The 13941-nt window shown below is 35.5% G+C and overlaps 1 protein-coding gene across 1 annotated transcript; it reads left to right on the forward strand.

Annotated features, from left to right (window-relative positions):
* The first annotated feature begins 843 nt into the window (after positions 1 to 843).
* On the forward strand, positions 844 to 7087 carry LOC144715494 (glycogen synthase kinase-3 homolog MsK-3-like). The gene is made up of 13 exons (XM_078590424.1): positions 844 to 1003; positions 3051 to 3255; positions 3478 to 3570; positions 3659 to 3718; positions 4273 to 4545; positions 4623 to 4697; positions 4793 to 4849; positions 5103 to 5243; positions 5328 to 5378; positions 5448 to 5543; positions 6333 to 6416; positions 6490 to 6592; positions 6682 to 7087. Exons 2-13 carry the CDS (start codon positions 3133 to 3135, stop codon positions 6762 to 6764), a joined length of 1239 nt encoding a protein of 412 aa, XP_078446550.1. The 5' UTR covers positions 844 to 1003; positions 3051 to 3132; the 3' UTR covers positions 6765 to 7087.
* Positions 7088 to 13941: the final 6854 nt, after the last annotated feature.

Here is a 13941-nt window from a genome sequence, read left to right on the forward strand (position 1 = left end):
GTTTTTTTTTATGAAACCCAACAATTAATGAATTACTTTATTATTATTGTTATTTACATTCTTCTGAGCCAAGATACCAGTTTCAGTGCCTTCTACTGCCCAATGATTTTTGTTTCAATTTGATCGTTTATTTCATTGATCAATGACAACAATTTATTTATTTTATCAATATATTGATAAATCACTATATTAACTATTTGAATTTTTCTCAATCTCGGAACTAATGTCTTTGCCTTCTCTATCTAAAAGATTTATTTAGTTTGATGGCTCTTTTCTGATGAAATTTAATGACTGATTTATTTATCAAGGAATCACTTTATTAATTCCTTGGGGTTTTCTCAACCTTTATCAATGAAAACTGGTTTCTCCCACCCAATAAATTTTTTTTAATTCAATATTTTATTTTCGTGTTGAACCGTGATGGTTTCCTTCTACGTCACTAGATTAATAAATCACTCTATTAGTTATCTGCATACACTCAATCTCAATTCCAATTTGAGGGGCTTCTCCTATCCAAGTAAAAAAATATTTTAATGATTAAAATTTTAAATGAATTATGATAGTTTCTTTCTATAGTAATAATCCCCTTAATTAAAATTTTCCAATTATTTTCATACCGGACACCAAATGATAGGTTCTTTCTTTGTATTTTAAATATCTTTTAAATTTTATATATTTTCTCGATCTGCGTATAAAAACAAAAAGAATCTTTGGGGGTAAGGAAATAAATTATTGAAAAAAGAAAGGGTTAAAAACAGAAGTTCAGAGTTGGGAGGCTCGCCTTTGACTGTCGTCCGTGCTTTCTCTCTCCAAGACCGCAAGCCTATAAAATGAAGAACAGAAGAGATAGAGAGAGAGAGGAGAGAGATTAGAGAGAGAGAGAGAGAGGTGAGAAGGCGTACTGGTAGAAGAGCGGCGGCGGGGCAACGAGCTGGTTCGATTGATGTATACGGCTGCGCGGTGGAGCTGATCTTGTTGTTAGGTCGATTCGTCGGTTCGTAGAGTAAGATTATGTGGATTTGGGGAATTTGTTTTTGTTTTTGCTGCTTATTGTTCGCTTGTGATTGTTTTTTCTGCACGGATTTGCAGGATCTGTGGTTTGAAGCGATTTCTGATATCGTATGTTGTTGATCGCTTGTGTTTTTTTATGTTTTTTCTTGTTTTTTTTTCCAAGTCATGCTGAAAATTGGATTATTGGGTATGTTTCGCCCCGCTTCTGCTTGGTATTCCCTCTCTGCTTAAGAAAAGTCATGGCAGAGCATTTATTTCTTTATTTTTTCGATTTTGTGGTCGTGGTTGTTTGTTAATCTCTTTATTTTTTATCTTTCTGGTGGGCTTGATCCGCTACAGTGTGAAAGGAAATTGTTTAATGAGTTGATCTTGCCATAGTTGAGTTGTGGTTGGAGCAAGAAAAATGAGGTGTCAATACTGAGAGACGCAATCTGCATTTTCCATCCTTCTGTTGGTTTTAATCCACCACACTGAAGGGAAATTGTTAAAAGAGTTGATCTTCTCAAAGTTTTAGTTGGGGGTTGGAGTAGCAAAAATGAGGTGTCAATACTCAGAGATGTTATCTGCATTTTTTCATTTTTTCTGATGGTTTTGATCCAACAGACTGAAGAGAAATTGTTTGACGACTTGATCTTCTCAAAGTTGAGTTGTACTTGGAGTAGCAAAAATTGAGTTTTCAATACTGATAGATCTTATCTTTATTATTTTCACCTTTCTGGTGGACTGGACCCTATGCTCTCTGAAGGGAAGTTGTTCATGTTACGAGTTCTTCCTGCTCTTCCTCGTCAAGTCTTGGGGGCAGTCTCCTTTACTATAGTCTGGTGCTAAGAGGCTCAATCGATAACTAACAACCGGCCCCAATAGTTTTATGGTGTTACATAGTGGGCCTAGGATAAATGGGCGGTTTATATAAACTGAAATAAAAGAAATACAGAAACGAAATACGGAAAGGAAATACAAGAAAAGAAACAGAAACAAGAAAGCCAATGATGATGACAATTACGACAGGGCTCTGTTGCTGACAGTTTAATGATTTGAGGTGTAGTTGTAGTTGGAGTAGCAAAAATTGATGTGTCAATTCTGGGAGATGCTATCTGTTTTTTTTCATCTTTCTGGTGGGCTCCATCCTGGAGCGAAGTTGTTTAATGACTTGATCTTCTCAAAGTTTAGTTTTCTTGGAGTAGCAAAAATCGAGGTGTCAACTCTACGAATTAGCTCTAAAAAGTTTTCTTCAAGTGTAGCAGCATGTTCTCCGATATTATTTTTTATTCCTTTCCAAATTTGAGAAAGTGGGCTGTGAAAAATTAGAGGAGATCCGTTTCACTCAAGTTCTACTCGTTGCTGTTTTTCCTATCCCCCTAAGTAAAAAAATGAATTCCTTTTTGGGAATTAATCTTGTGGGTATTTGAGTGTATAATTTCTCTCTCGCGCTCCCTTATTCGGGTGATAATGGGTCTTTATATTTTTCTTTTATCATTTACCCCGGCGGTGTCTCATATTAGTTTCTCTAATTTTTTTTTTCAGCTTTATCCTTTTTCTTTGCATTTTTAATTCGTGCGCTCTCTGAACCTGAGCTCAGATGGTGCATTCATAGTTCCAAATCCGAAAATTTAGCTTATCTGAGGAGTTTCAATTGTTTTTTCAAAGCTTTTCTGCTAACCTAGGCTGATAAAAGCCTACCACATTCCAAGTCGTCTGCACTATTACCTGACTAAGGAATAGTAGTCGGACTTAATAAGTTATGCATATAATTTATCGTGGTGGTTCACGCCATTTCTGATTTTTTTGCGATTTCCTTTTTTATTTATCTTTTTCTACATTTTTATCATGTGTCCCCTCTCGATCTGAGCTCTGATTTGCGTTGAAATTTTCTAATCGGAGAACATTTTCCTCAGTTTAGGAATTTTTGCTGCTTTTGCTAGGCTTTTCTGCTAGTCTAGAAAGAAAATTCTAGTACATTCTAGAAAGTGTTTTTACCTTGGTTTCTAACCAACTTTTTGGAATATCTTAAAAAAATGTTTTTATGCTTTTGTCATCAGGCAATGATTCGGTGTTAGAGATTGTGGAAGCGGGTGGATCTGAGGCAGGGATTTTCGTGCTTTACAATTCAGGGAGAAGGATATGACGTCAGTCAGTGTATTGCCTGCTTCAGCCCTAAAAAATATGGATGGCAGCAGTGCGTCTGTGGATAAGTTGCCAGAAGAAATGAATGACATGAAGATCAGAGATGATAGAGGGGCACAGGTCTGTCTCTGTTCTCCACATATCTCTCCTAGGGTTGATACTGGACTCTGATGGCTGGTTGACAATTTTTTGATGATGTGGTCAATGTGGTTGCGCAATATTGACGTCAACTGGGCCAAAGTTGCCATCATCAACGATTCTAGTTTAATTAAAAAAATCAACGATTCTAGTTGACAGCTGTCTCTTTATGTTGACTTAAAAGATGAAACATTTTGCTTGTAGGAAATGGAAACAGCCTTTGTTGATGGGAATGGCACAGAAAAAGGTCATATCATCGTAACAACTATTGGCGGTCGCAGTGGTCAACCTAAGCAGGTATGGTTAATCTATGCACTGATATCCCTATGTCAAGTTCAGGTCTTCGTGTTTTGCCCCTAAACCGCAGATGTTTGCTTTGTTTTAGACTATCAGCTATATGGCAGAGCGTGCTGTTGGCCATGGATCATTTGGAGTTGTTTTCCAGGTTAGTTTGCTGAAGATCTTGAAATGGTACATCATTTGATCATGGTGGTAATTAAGTTGATGTTGCTGGTAATCTGATGTTCGTGTTCTTGTAAAAAGAATGGTGATGATGGCACTAAGTCTTTATGTTCTTTGATTTGAGGCCAATTGCCTGGGTAAACATTGAAATGGTACATTATATGTTCGTGTTAGAGATCATGATGTTCTTGCTCCTGTTAGGAAGAATGATGATGATGATGGTGTTGATTAGTTTGTATGCTCCTTGATTTAAGGCAAAGTGACAACATTGAAATGATACATAACACGATCATGGTGAAGACCATGATGCTCTTGTTTGTAAAAACAAGATGATGATGATGCTAATAAATCTTCGTGTTCTTTGTTTTATGGCCAAGTGCGAGCGTTGAAATGATACATCATATGATCATGTTGGAGATTATGATGCGCTTGTTCTTCTTAGGAAGAATGATGATGATTCTTCTTTTTTTTCTTAAAAGAAATATAATGATGATGGTGATCATGATGATGATAAGCCATTATGTGCTTTGATTTAAGGCCAAGTGCCTGGAGACAGGCGAGACATTCGCGATAAAGAAGGTTCTCCAGGACAAGAGATACAAAAACAGGGAGCTGCAGACCATGCGCCTTCTTGACCACCCGAATGTGGTAGCACTGAAGCATTGCTTCTTCTCAACAACAGAAAAAGATGAACTGTTCCTCAACCTCGTGCTCGAATACGTCCCCGAGACAGTCCACCGAGTGATAAAACACTACAACAAAAACAGCCAAAGAATGCCCATGATATATGTTAAGCTCTACACTTACCAAGTAAGTTGATCTCCGCTCCAGTCTATCCAAATCATTTATGCTTATATCTTATACTAAGATTCAAATGTTCTTCGTAGATCTGTCGAGCGCTGGCCTATATTCATGGGAGTATCGGCGTATGCCACCGGGACATCAAGCCTCAGAATCTCCTGGTTACTTTCCCCTCTATTCCTCATCTCAAAGCCATCGTTTCTATTGATACTTTGGATGAGTTATCATTTGTTTCTTTCTCTTCACCACTGGACAGGTCAATCCCCACACCCACCAGCTCAAGCTCTGCGATTTCGGCAGCGCCAAAGTTCTGGTATGGTGATTATGACTGTCTTTAGTTGTCAACTCATGGATAGTATAGTTCGGCTCGTCCTGTGGCGATGTCAATGATGACTTTTCTTCATCATCGTCCTTCTTCCTAATTCTATGATGACGAATTCGTCATGGTCCTGTAATCGCCTCGTCATCATCCCAAATAGAAAATGGATAATGATAATGACGATGAATTCTCGTTGTCAGCCATCTCCTACATGGAGCAATCTACTAATAATTTTTTTGTGGAATAGGTGAAGGGAGAGCCCAACATTTCCTACATCTGTTCCAGATATTACAGAGCTCCAGAGCTCATCTTTGGTGCCACTGAGTACACCACAGCCATCGATGTTTGGTCTGCAGGATGCGTCCTTGCAGAACTATTGCTTGGCCAGGTGGAGAAATCTAGAAATATATTTGACAGAACTTAGATCATTCTGTTTTAAAATGTTTATTTGATTGGTTTGTTTTTGGGGCAGCCTCTGTTCCCTGGGGAGAGTGCCGTGGACCAACTTGTAGAAATCATCAAGGTAATGAAATGATTTAGTATGGTAATAAGCGAGTTATTTGTAATATTTTGTTCTTTTGCGTTTGAAAAGGTTTTGGGCACACCCACCAGAGAAGAGATCAAATGCATGAATCCTAATTATACTGAGTACAAGTTTCCTCAGATCAAAGCTCATCCATGGCACAAGGTCTGCGATAACATCTCTCTCTCTCTATCTATCCATACACATCTCTCTCTCTGTATCTATCCATACACATCTCTCTGTCTCTCTCTGTGTATCTATCCATACACATCTCTCTGTCTCTCTCTGTGTATCTATCCATACACATCTCTCTCTCTGTATCTATCCATACACATCTCTCTCCCTGTTTCTACTCATACCTATCTCTCTCTGCATCTATCCATACACATCTCTCTCTCTCTCTCTGTTTCTATCCATACCTCTCTCTCTCTATATCTATCCATATCCATTTCTCCATCTCAGTTGATATAATCATCCCTCAATCATCCATATATTTTTCTATCGTATTGCTCTCGTTTTCTTACCTTCCTCTCTTCATCCGATCCATTCATTATATTTTCTCTGTCATCTCTCCTCATATCTCTCTCTCTTTCTTTTATGTTATCTTCTCTCACTCCACTGTGCTAGTTTTCTCAGATCAAACCTCATCCAGGGCACCAACTCTAGAGCGATATTCTCTCTCTTTGTGTATCCATCCATACCAATCTATCCTTCTCTCTTGGTTGATATAAACATCTAGAGATTATCTTTCTTACTTTGCATTTTATAACGCTAATTTACGTTGCATTATCATTTCATATTACCTCGCTCTGTCTCCAGTAGTACTTATTGTGTTATCTCTCCTCTCTCTCTCTTCCCTTGTTTCTCTATTCTCTAATCTCACTCCACTTGCCCTCTCTCTCATTTCTGTCCTCTCTCCTGTCTACTGATCACTATCAAATCCATGGTTCCCAGATCTTCCCAAAGCGCATCCCTCCTGAGGCCGTCGACCTCGTCTCTCGTCTCCTGCAATACTCGCCAAATCTCCGGTGCACCGCCGTAAGTCCTCTCTATCTTTCTCACTCATCTCTATATCGATCTTTCTCTCTCATACCAATCTGTTGGGCACCAGTTGGAAGCATTAGTTCATCCATTCTTCGACGAGCTGAGGGACGCCAACACGCGTCTACCGAACGCCAGATTCTTACCCCCGCTCTTCAACTTCAAACCCCAAGGTGAGAAACATACATTTATTTTAATTCTCTCGTAAATTAAATATAATTTTATAATTTTATTTGATCTTCGATCTGAATTCGATGAACAGAGCTTAAAGGGGTGCCTGCCGAGACGCTGTTGAAGCTGATCCCGGAGCATGCCCGGAAGCAGTGCGCTTTCCTCGGCCTGTGAGTACCCTTTCTCCCCTTTTTTTATTTTGATGCTATGTATGCTAGGCTTCTTTTTTCGATCTATCTATCTCTCCTGTCTTATCTCTCTCACTACCCATCCATATCTCTTGATATGGGGGTTCGTCGGGGAATTCGAATCTTCCCCTATACTTGTACCTCTTATCTATCTTGACTATATATCTATGTATCTCTCTCTCTTGCTCTGTGAGTGTGTAGAAGATATGTGCTTCTTCTACGCCACTTGTAGCTCTTATCTCTCTCTCTTGCGTCGTGTTTTGGTAGGGGACATTCGACTCTTCAATTTTAAGTGTAACATTATGTAGAGATACTGTATCTCTGAGTTGACTTGCCATCCATGATGACATAGATAAAACCTATACAATTTTATTATGTTGCACTCTCCATTATTCATGCACGTATAGGTTTGTTCATAGGTCTTAGACATATGCTCATGGATAAATACAGAGAAGTTCTTTCATAGATCAATAAAAAAGTTAATGTCTAGTTGAAGATTGACTGCAGTATAATCCATGATCAGTAGAATACGATGAAATTTTTTGAATTACTTGAAGACTTTGAAATACATTTAGTTAGAATTGGCAGACGATGATGAGTTTGTCATTGTCATCATCATCCATTTCTGGTGTGTGATGGATGATAACATGAGGGGGGGGTGATGATGAGACTATGACGAGGTGGTGATGTGATGATGTCAGGATGATGGTGAATTACAATTGCGATTGGTCATCATCTTGTTGGATTTCAAACCCTAGCTTGTGTACCATACTCTCTTTTAATTTAGAATAGTTTCAATAAATGAATGAGTTAAAGGGAAGAGTGTTTACATGTGATGTACATGTGCATGCTCACATGTAAACATATAATTTGAGATTCTTTCATTTTTCACCTCATCATGTTCTACCTAGAAGATGGAAAACATGCATCAATGATATTTACTCCTTTTTTAGTATGTTCCTGAAAATAATTTCCAACGGTATCATTCTCATCTAAATATGAGAGCTAACACTGTCCCATGATTGAAAAACCTAATAAAAAAATGTCCCATAATGATAACTCAGAAAAATTAGCTTTAAAAACCTACCTAAATAATCATACTTTCCAATGCTACCTATTCTTGAGGTTTCATCATTGCCCACATAGTACCTAAATGCCCTCATAGAGCTGGTTTGATGGAAAGTTAACTAATGAGTGTAAAATAAGTAGTAGAAAATATCATATATAAACTTGGTTTATGAGATGTATATGTTTTCAACTAAATTCACTATGCTATAATATTTTATTAATGTCTTCATGTTTGTTACTTGAGTGGAAAGACTTGACAATATCTGTACTTCCACATGAATTGTATGCTTGTAACAATATCTAGAAACACCTGGGACTTCCTTAGTGACACCATTTTCATTTCTGCCACAACTGTTACATTCTAAAATAACTCTGGCTCTGATATATTTGCCTTTGGCTATGGACCTCCTTTGATTTGGATTTTTAACCAAAGAAGAATAAAGCAAAAAAATCAACCCAAATTACTCAAATTTCACTTCTAAAGCTTTCATTATAAATACATATTAGCCAGTTGGTAGTTAGAATATTATAAGTGCCATATTTTCAGTGTCATGGGTGAGGTATTCAATTCCATTGCCATACCTATATAGTTTTATGGGTAGATTATTGCGGCCATACACAACAATTTTATTTTTCCCATTCTTTGCTCAGTATGATACCCTTAAGTTAGTCAATTCATGGGACATCATTTAGTTTATTATACCAAGTTTTTAGTTTGGATGAGTCCCTTTTGTGGCCAAGGTCCCATTGATAAAGGGAGCAATACTGGGATTTGTGGAGGAATTCTCAATTAATATGCCATCAGACCTAGATTGAGTACGATAAGTATCTAGAAGCCTGAATCACAGGTGGACCCCACACGAAGAAAGTATATTCAATTGAATACAAATTTTCCATAAATACAAAAACTGATATGACAGTCTGGGATAGAGTCATAATAGTTGACATGGTGTTGTAATTCTTAAAAAAATAAATTTAAATGGCACAAATAGGATGATGAAGAAATCCATAGAACTAACCCTTATCGGAAGAGGATAAGTGGATCACCTTTTCACATCTTATTATCTGATGCAAATGACAAAATACAGGAATAAGAAACATACAAAATAGAATACTTGATACAGTGGTATCAGAAACTTATAATATAGAATTGTGCATAGTTTATGAGAATATGCAGCACCAATCCTTGCTTTTATCAGAATGAAATAATGATAGGAGAACAAAGGCTGGCAAGTCTTATTAGGGAAGTGAATTGATTATGGATTTCTCATGTTAATATATGGTTATATCATGACCTACCAATCATCACCACGCTGAATTATGGAATATAAATATTGGTTGAAAAAATGTTCTATTTATTAAGGGAATGTGGAGAATGAAAGCCTCCCTAGCCAAATTCTTAAAATGGAGCATGCCAGATCTTGATGAAGCCATTAATTTTCTCGTGGAGGATAAAAGACGATTTGACATGCTGGGAGATAGCTTGAGCGTCAATCCATCATTCCTAAAGATTTACTAGAATTAAGGACCAAGGGTAAAATTAAGGAACATTGTATGGCCTATAATTTTCAAGTCTCTTTAAAGAAAGATGGAGGCTCATATGTATTATTAGACAAATACCTCTTTCTTGCTAAGGTAAGAATAAACTATTTATGAATGAAAGTTCTTTTTTACAACATAAAAATCCTATATAGATAATTTTAATTCAACAAATCATACGGATCCAAGAATTTATTTTTTTATAAACTGAAATAGTTCACATAATTTTGTTTAAAACATGTAGGAAAATGTTGTATGTACTGTCAATAGATTTTTTGTGTGATAACGCAGTATACATTTTAGGACAATGGTGGACACCTCAGAGTGAGGCTTGGTTACATAAGTGATAGATCCATGCTCCACTTTAATGTCAAAAAAATGTTTATTTTTTATGAAAGGAACACAATAATATTAAATTTTTTTGTATAATATATTTACGTATTTTAAAATTTTGAAAATTAGGCTCTCTCTATATATCTTTCCAGTGACACATTGTCAATTCAATAATCGTAAAGCTTCTGATTTTAGCCATAGACAAATATTTATTTTGTAATGTTAAATGATATGACCATTTAATCTATTTAAAATGGTACATTGATGTTCTGTGGAAATTTCTGCTGCCAAATTATTAATTCATGTATAATTATACGTGGGTAATATGAACAATAATGCAATAAAATTAGATCTAAGATGACAAAAATTTGAGTGATGGCAAAATTTTGTGATTTAAATTTTTTGTTTTTATTTGCCTCAATGGATAAAAATTAAAGTTCCACATATTAAAATACAAGTATGGACTCTATGATTAACACATAACTTGGTACCATTATCCATTGATTTAATATTTTAAATTCATAAACAATAGAATTCTGATAATACACCACCCAGAAGGATGTTGAACCACCATCTAATAAGAATATCCAGCATAACGGTATCATGTAGAGAAAAATAGACTTATTGGGAGAAGAATGGGTTTGAATTATTTCACTCAAGTTTTCCAAAGTGTTTTTTGGGTGTTGAGATTTTGAATGATAAAAATTGCTCATCCTTTTCTCATAAAATAATATACTTACCAGGTCTGCAAGATACAAAAACAACTTTGAATATTGAAAGTGAAGTTGAATACTGATACAAATCCCCAATGATTTTTTTGTGTGATCTATGTGCTTTTGTACAACCTTAAACTAAGAAAATATGATCATATATATTTTGATGCATTTTTTCTTTTAAAAAAGGTTAGAATTCCATCATTCTTCTGCAACGGAGTCTTCTCTTTATGAATATTTGTATTTTAGTTAATATTAACACAATGTTACATGGTTAATTAGAAGTAAATAAGTTTTAATAGAAAGATGATGCCATTTTTTACTCCATATTTTGGTTGTAATACCATAGAAACACATACCTATATAAAAGTGTACATCATGTTATATCTAATATCAAATTTTATGAAATCATTCAGTAAAACCTACGAAGGATAATGCATAACATCCAAGTAATTCATAGGAAGTGTCATACAAACATGTATGTATTTATGTGAAATTGAGAGTAGACCAGGTTCATCTATTCATGATCATAAATTGGTTGATGATAACATACATTTTTTGTAGTTTAATATGAACATATGTACATGTTTATTTGCATAAATACATTTATATTTTCTTGTTATCAAGCTTAAAATGATTATAACTATTGAATGATATTCTGATTTTTATGCATTTTTGGGGATTTTCTAACAATATATTCTTAAAGAATATAATTTTTTGAGCTATAATATAATTTTTATGAAATTTTTGACATTAAATCTGGAAAGATATGGTTTTTCATATAATTTTCTAGCCCTTTTATTTTGCGCCGCCATGTGTTGCCATTCGATTCATCAAATGGCGATGAATCACAGTTAGCGCTGATGATGGGCCATGACCAATCATTAACTTAGTTAATGATTGACACCAGCCAATCATTAGTTGAGCAATCATGCATCGTGATTAACAAAGCCATGATTGCATTTATGACTAATGGTACTTTTTTTGAATTTTCTAACGAAGGAATGACGTGGAAATTTTTTTAAAAAGGTCTTTTTTTCAATAAATGTGTGCGTAGGCCGCGGAAGGAAAAAGACAAAAAACACTTTTATTCTCTCTCTTTCTTTGAAATCACTTTAGGCCATCATTCGACGTGGCACAACAGCATGGCGCCACGTGCACACGTGGCGTAGACGTGTGGGGTTTTTATTGGATTGTCGCTTCCACTGATGCAATGCCACGTCAGCTGCGAGAATAATAAGAGAGATATTTAAATAAATGGTATGATTCTCTTTTGTCTTTTTCTTCCTACACGTACACGTGGCGACTCCGAAGAACATGAGTGCAGCACATGAAGTGGCACGGAATTTGAACGACTTGACAGTTCAACCAAAAACAAAAAAAAGAGGAAGCATTAGAGAGGATGATGAGGAGAGAGAAAAATAAGGGCTACGATTGATCCAACTTCAAACGTCGATATCTGATGATCTACAACTTTGATTGAGCTGAAAATTTTAGCATTATTCCCCCCCTCCTCTTTCCATCCATACCCTCTGATCTATAAATAGAGGCCTGATCACTGTGAAATTCATCTTGAACCTGCTTCCTACTTATGTGGGCTGATTGAAAGATAATGGGTTTTGAGATCCATCAAGTGTGCTCTTAGTGTCCATGGTGTGTGGGGAGAAGCATTGGAGAAGAGGGGAGAGCTTACCGACACTCGCAAATCATCGTGATCCTGGCAGAATGTAATGATCTAAGGTAAGCCTATTTGCGTTACGTTGTTTCTTTTCCCGACATCATAGTTAGCTTAATTATGGTTTATCCTTGTCCTTTCACTTCCTTATACCCCCATGTCTTTTCTCGACCATATCATCATTCAAGCACTCGATCACCATCATGTCCTTCATGTTCTCTATCTTACCTCCATGTTGCTTCGCACAATTCTATGTCCGCTTACTATTTTCTTTACTAATTTAAGTTAACGTATAACTATTACATCCCTTTATTTGATATCACTAGCTCACATATTCTATAACTATAATAAAAATTAATTCCTTAATCATTGTTGCCCATGGAGACGATCTGTACTCATCACTAGCTGTATATTCCTAATTACGATTAAATATATTTTTATTTAATAATCTCAATAACCAACGATGAAATAAATGCCTTAAATTTGAGATTATCAGTTGGCAACTCAAGGTGTGTATGGGTATTAGGACCTTTGCTCACAATGTCTGATAATTGCGGAGCATAAATGGCCAAAAATATAATAAAATGTATTAATCATAATATATTTATCATTAATAAAAACATTTTCTGAATTCATTGTTTTAAATAGTAGAACCAAGTCATGAATAGTGAGATGTAAGCTCTACAAAAGAATGACACTTGGAATTGGCTCAATTTCCACCATGAAAAATATAGTTGTGTCTGAACTGGATTTACACATGGTAATATGAGAAAAATGTTATAGTTGAGAGATAAAATCATGACTAAAAGATAACATACACATAGTATTCTGGAAAAGACTACTTTGAAACATATTCTTATTTTTTAGGCGAATACTTGGCACACTGGAATCAAACTTATTCGGAATATGAGTGAATTTTAGGTGAATAATTCATTTCCTGATATATGCATGAAGATGACATATATAAAAGATTTCTCAAGGCCATAAAAATACAGACAGATCAAATATAGTAGGAAAACAGAAGAATTTATTAAGCTGTTTGTAAACATCTTGTCTCACCTGGTTTGTTAGGTCTACCTTGATAGGTGAAATATCTAGGTTGCACATGGAGCATGCGAATCACACAGTTTTATTTAAAAAGTTAAATTATCAAAATTTCATATATATTGTGGATGAAGTCATGATAAATAATTACTGATACGTTACACATATTTTATTTCAAATTATTTCACAATAATTTTATTTATAATATGCTGGGATATAATTTTCTTATTATAAATCGAAGTGTACATGACAAGAAGAGCACATATATTTTACATGAATTCCTACTACAAAAAATGCTTGTCACATGTAAAACGCTTCTCATATCAGTTGGGTCTTGTGGTAATGATTGATGATCAAACATGATTTCTGTAATGCAAATCAAATTAGAGTTGTAGTGGGACTTAAAACAAGCTGAAATTATGATTGATTCACCTTGTGTGGAATTGAATCTGATATCATTTTGGTTCCTTGAATGAGTAGTCATGACCCACACAAGTTTTTGACCTCTAGATATATCCATATGGTCCTTGACACATCAAACATCCCCATCTTCTTCTTGATAAGTGACACCGTTACTTTAGGATGATAGTTCCTCCATTCTAGTCACACTAGGAAGAGAGGACACCCAAAAGAGAGAGGGAGGAGGAGATCCCAACGAAATGCTGGCATAGGAATATTTATTCTGGTCAGCCTCCTATTTAGAACAATGGTAATTTTTAATAAAACCCTCATAAACTTAAATTGGATCCTCTAAACATCCAATATTCTTAAGTGTGCAAACCTTTTGTCTG

This window comes from Wolffia australiana, chromosome 19 (genome assembly GCF_029677425.1).
Source record: "Wolffia australiana isolate 7733 chromosome 19, ASM2967742v1".
Lineage (NCBI taxonomy): Eukaryota > Viridiplantae > Streptophyta > Magnoliopsida > Alismatales > Araceae > Wolffia > Wolffia australiana.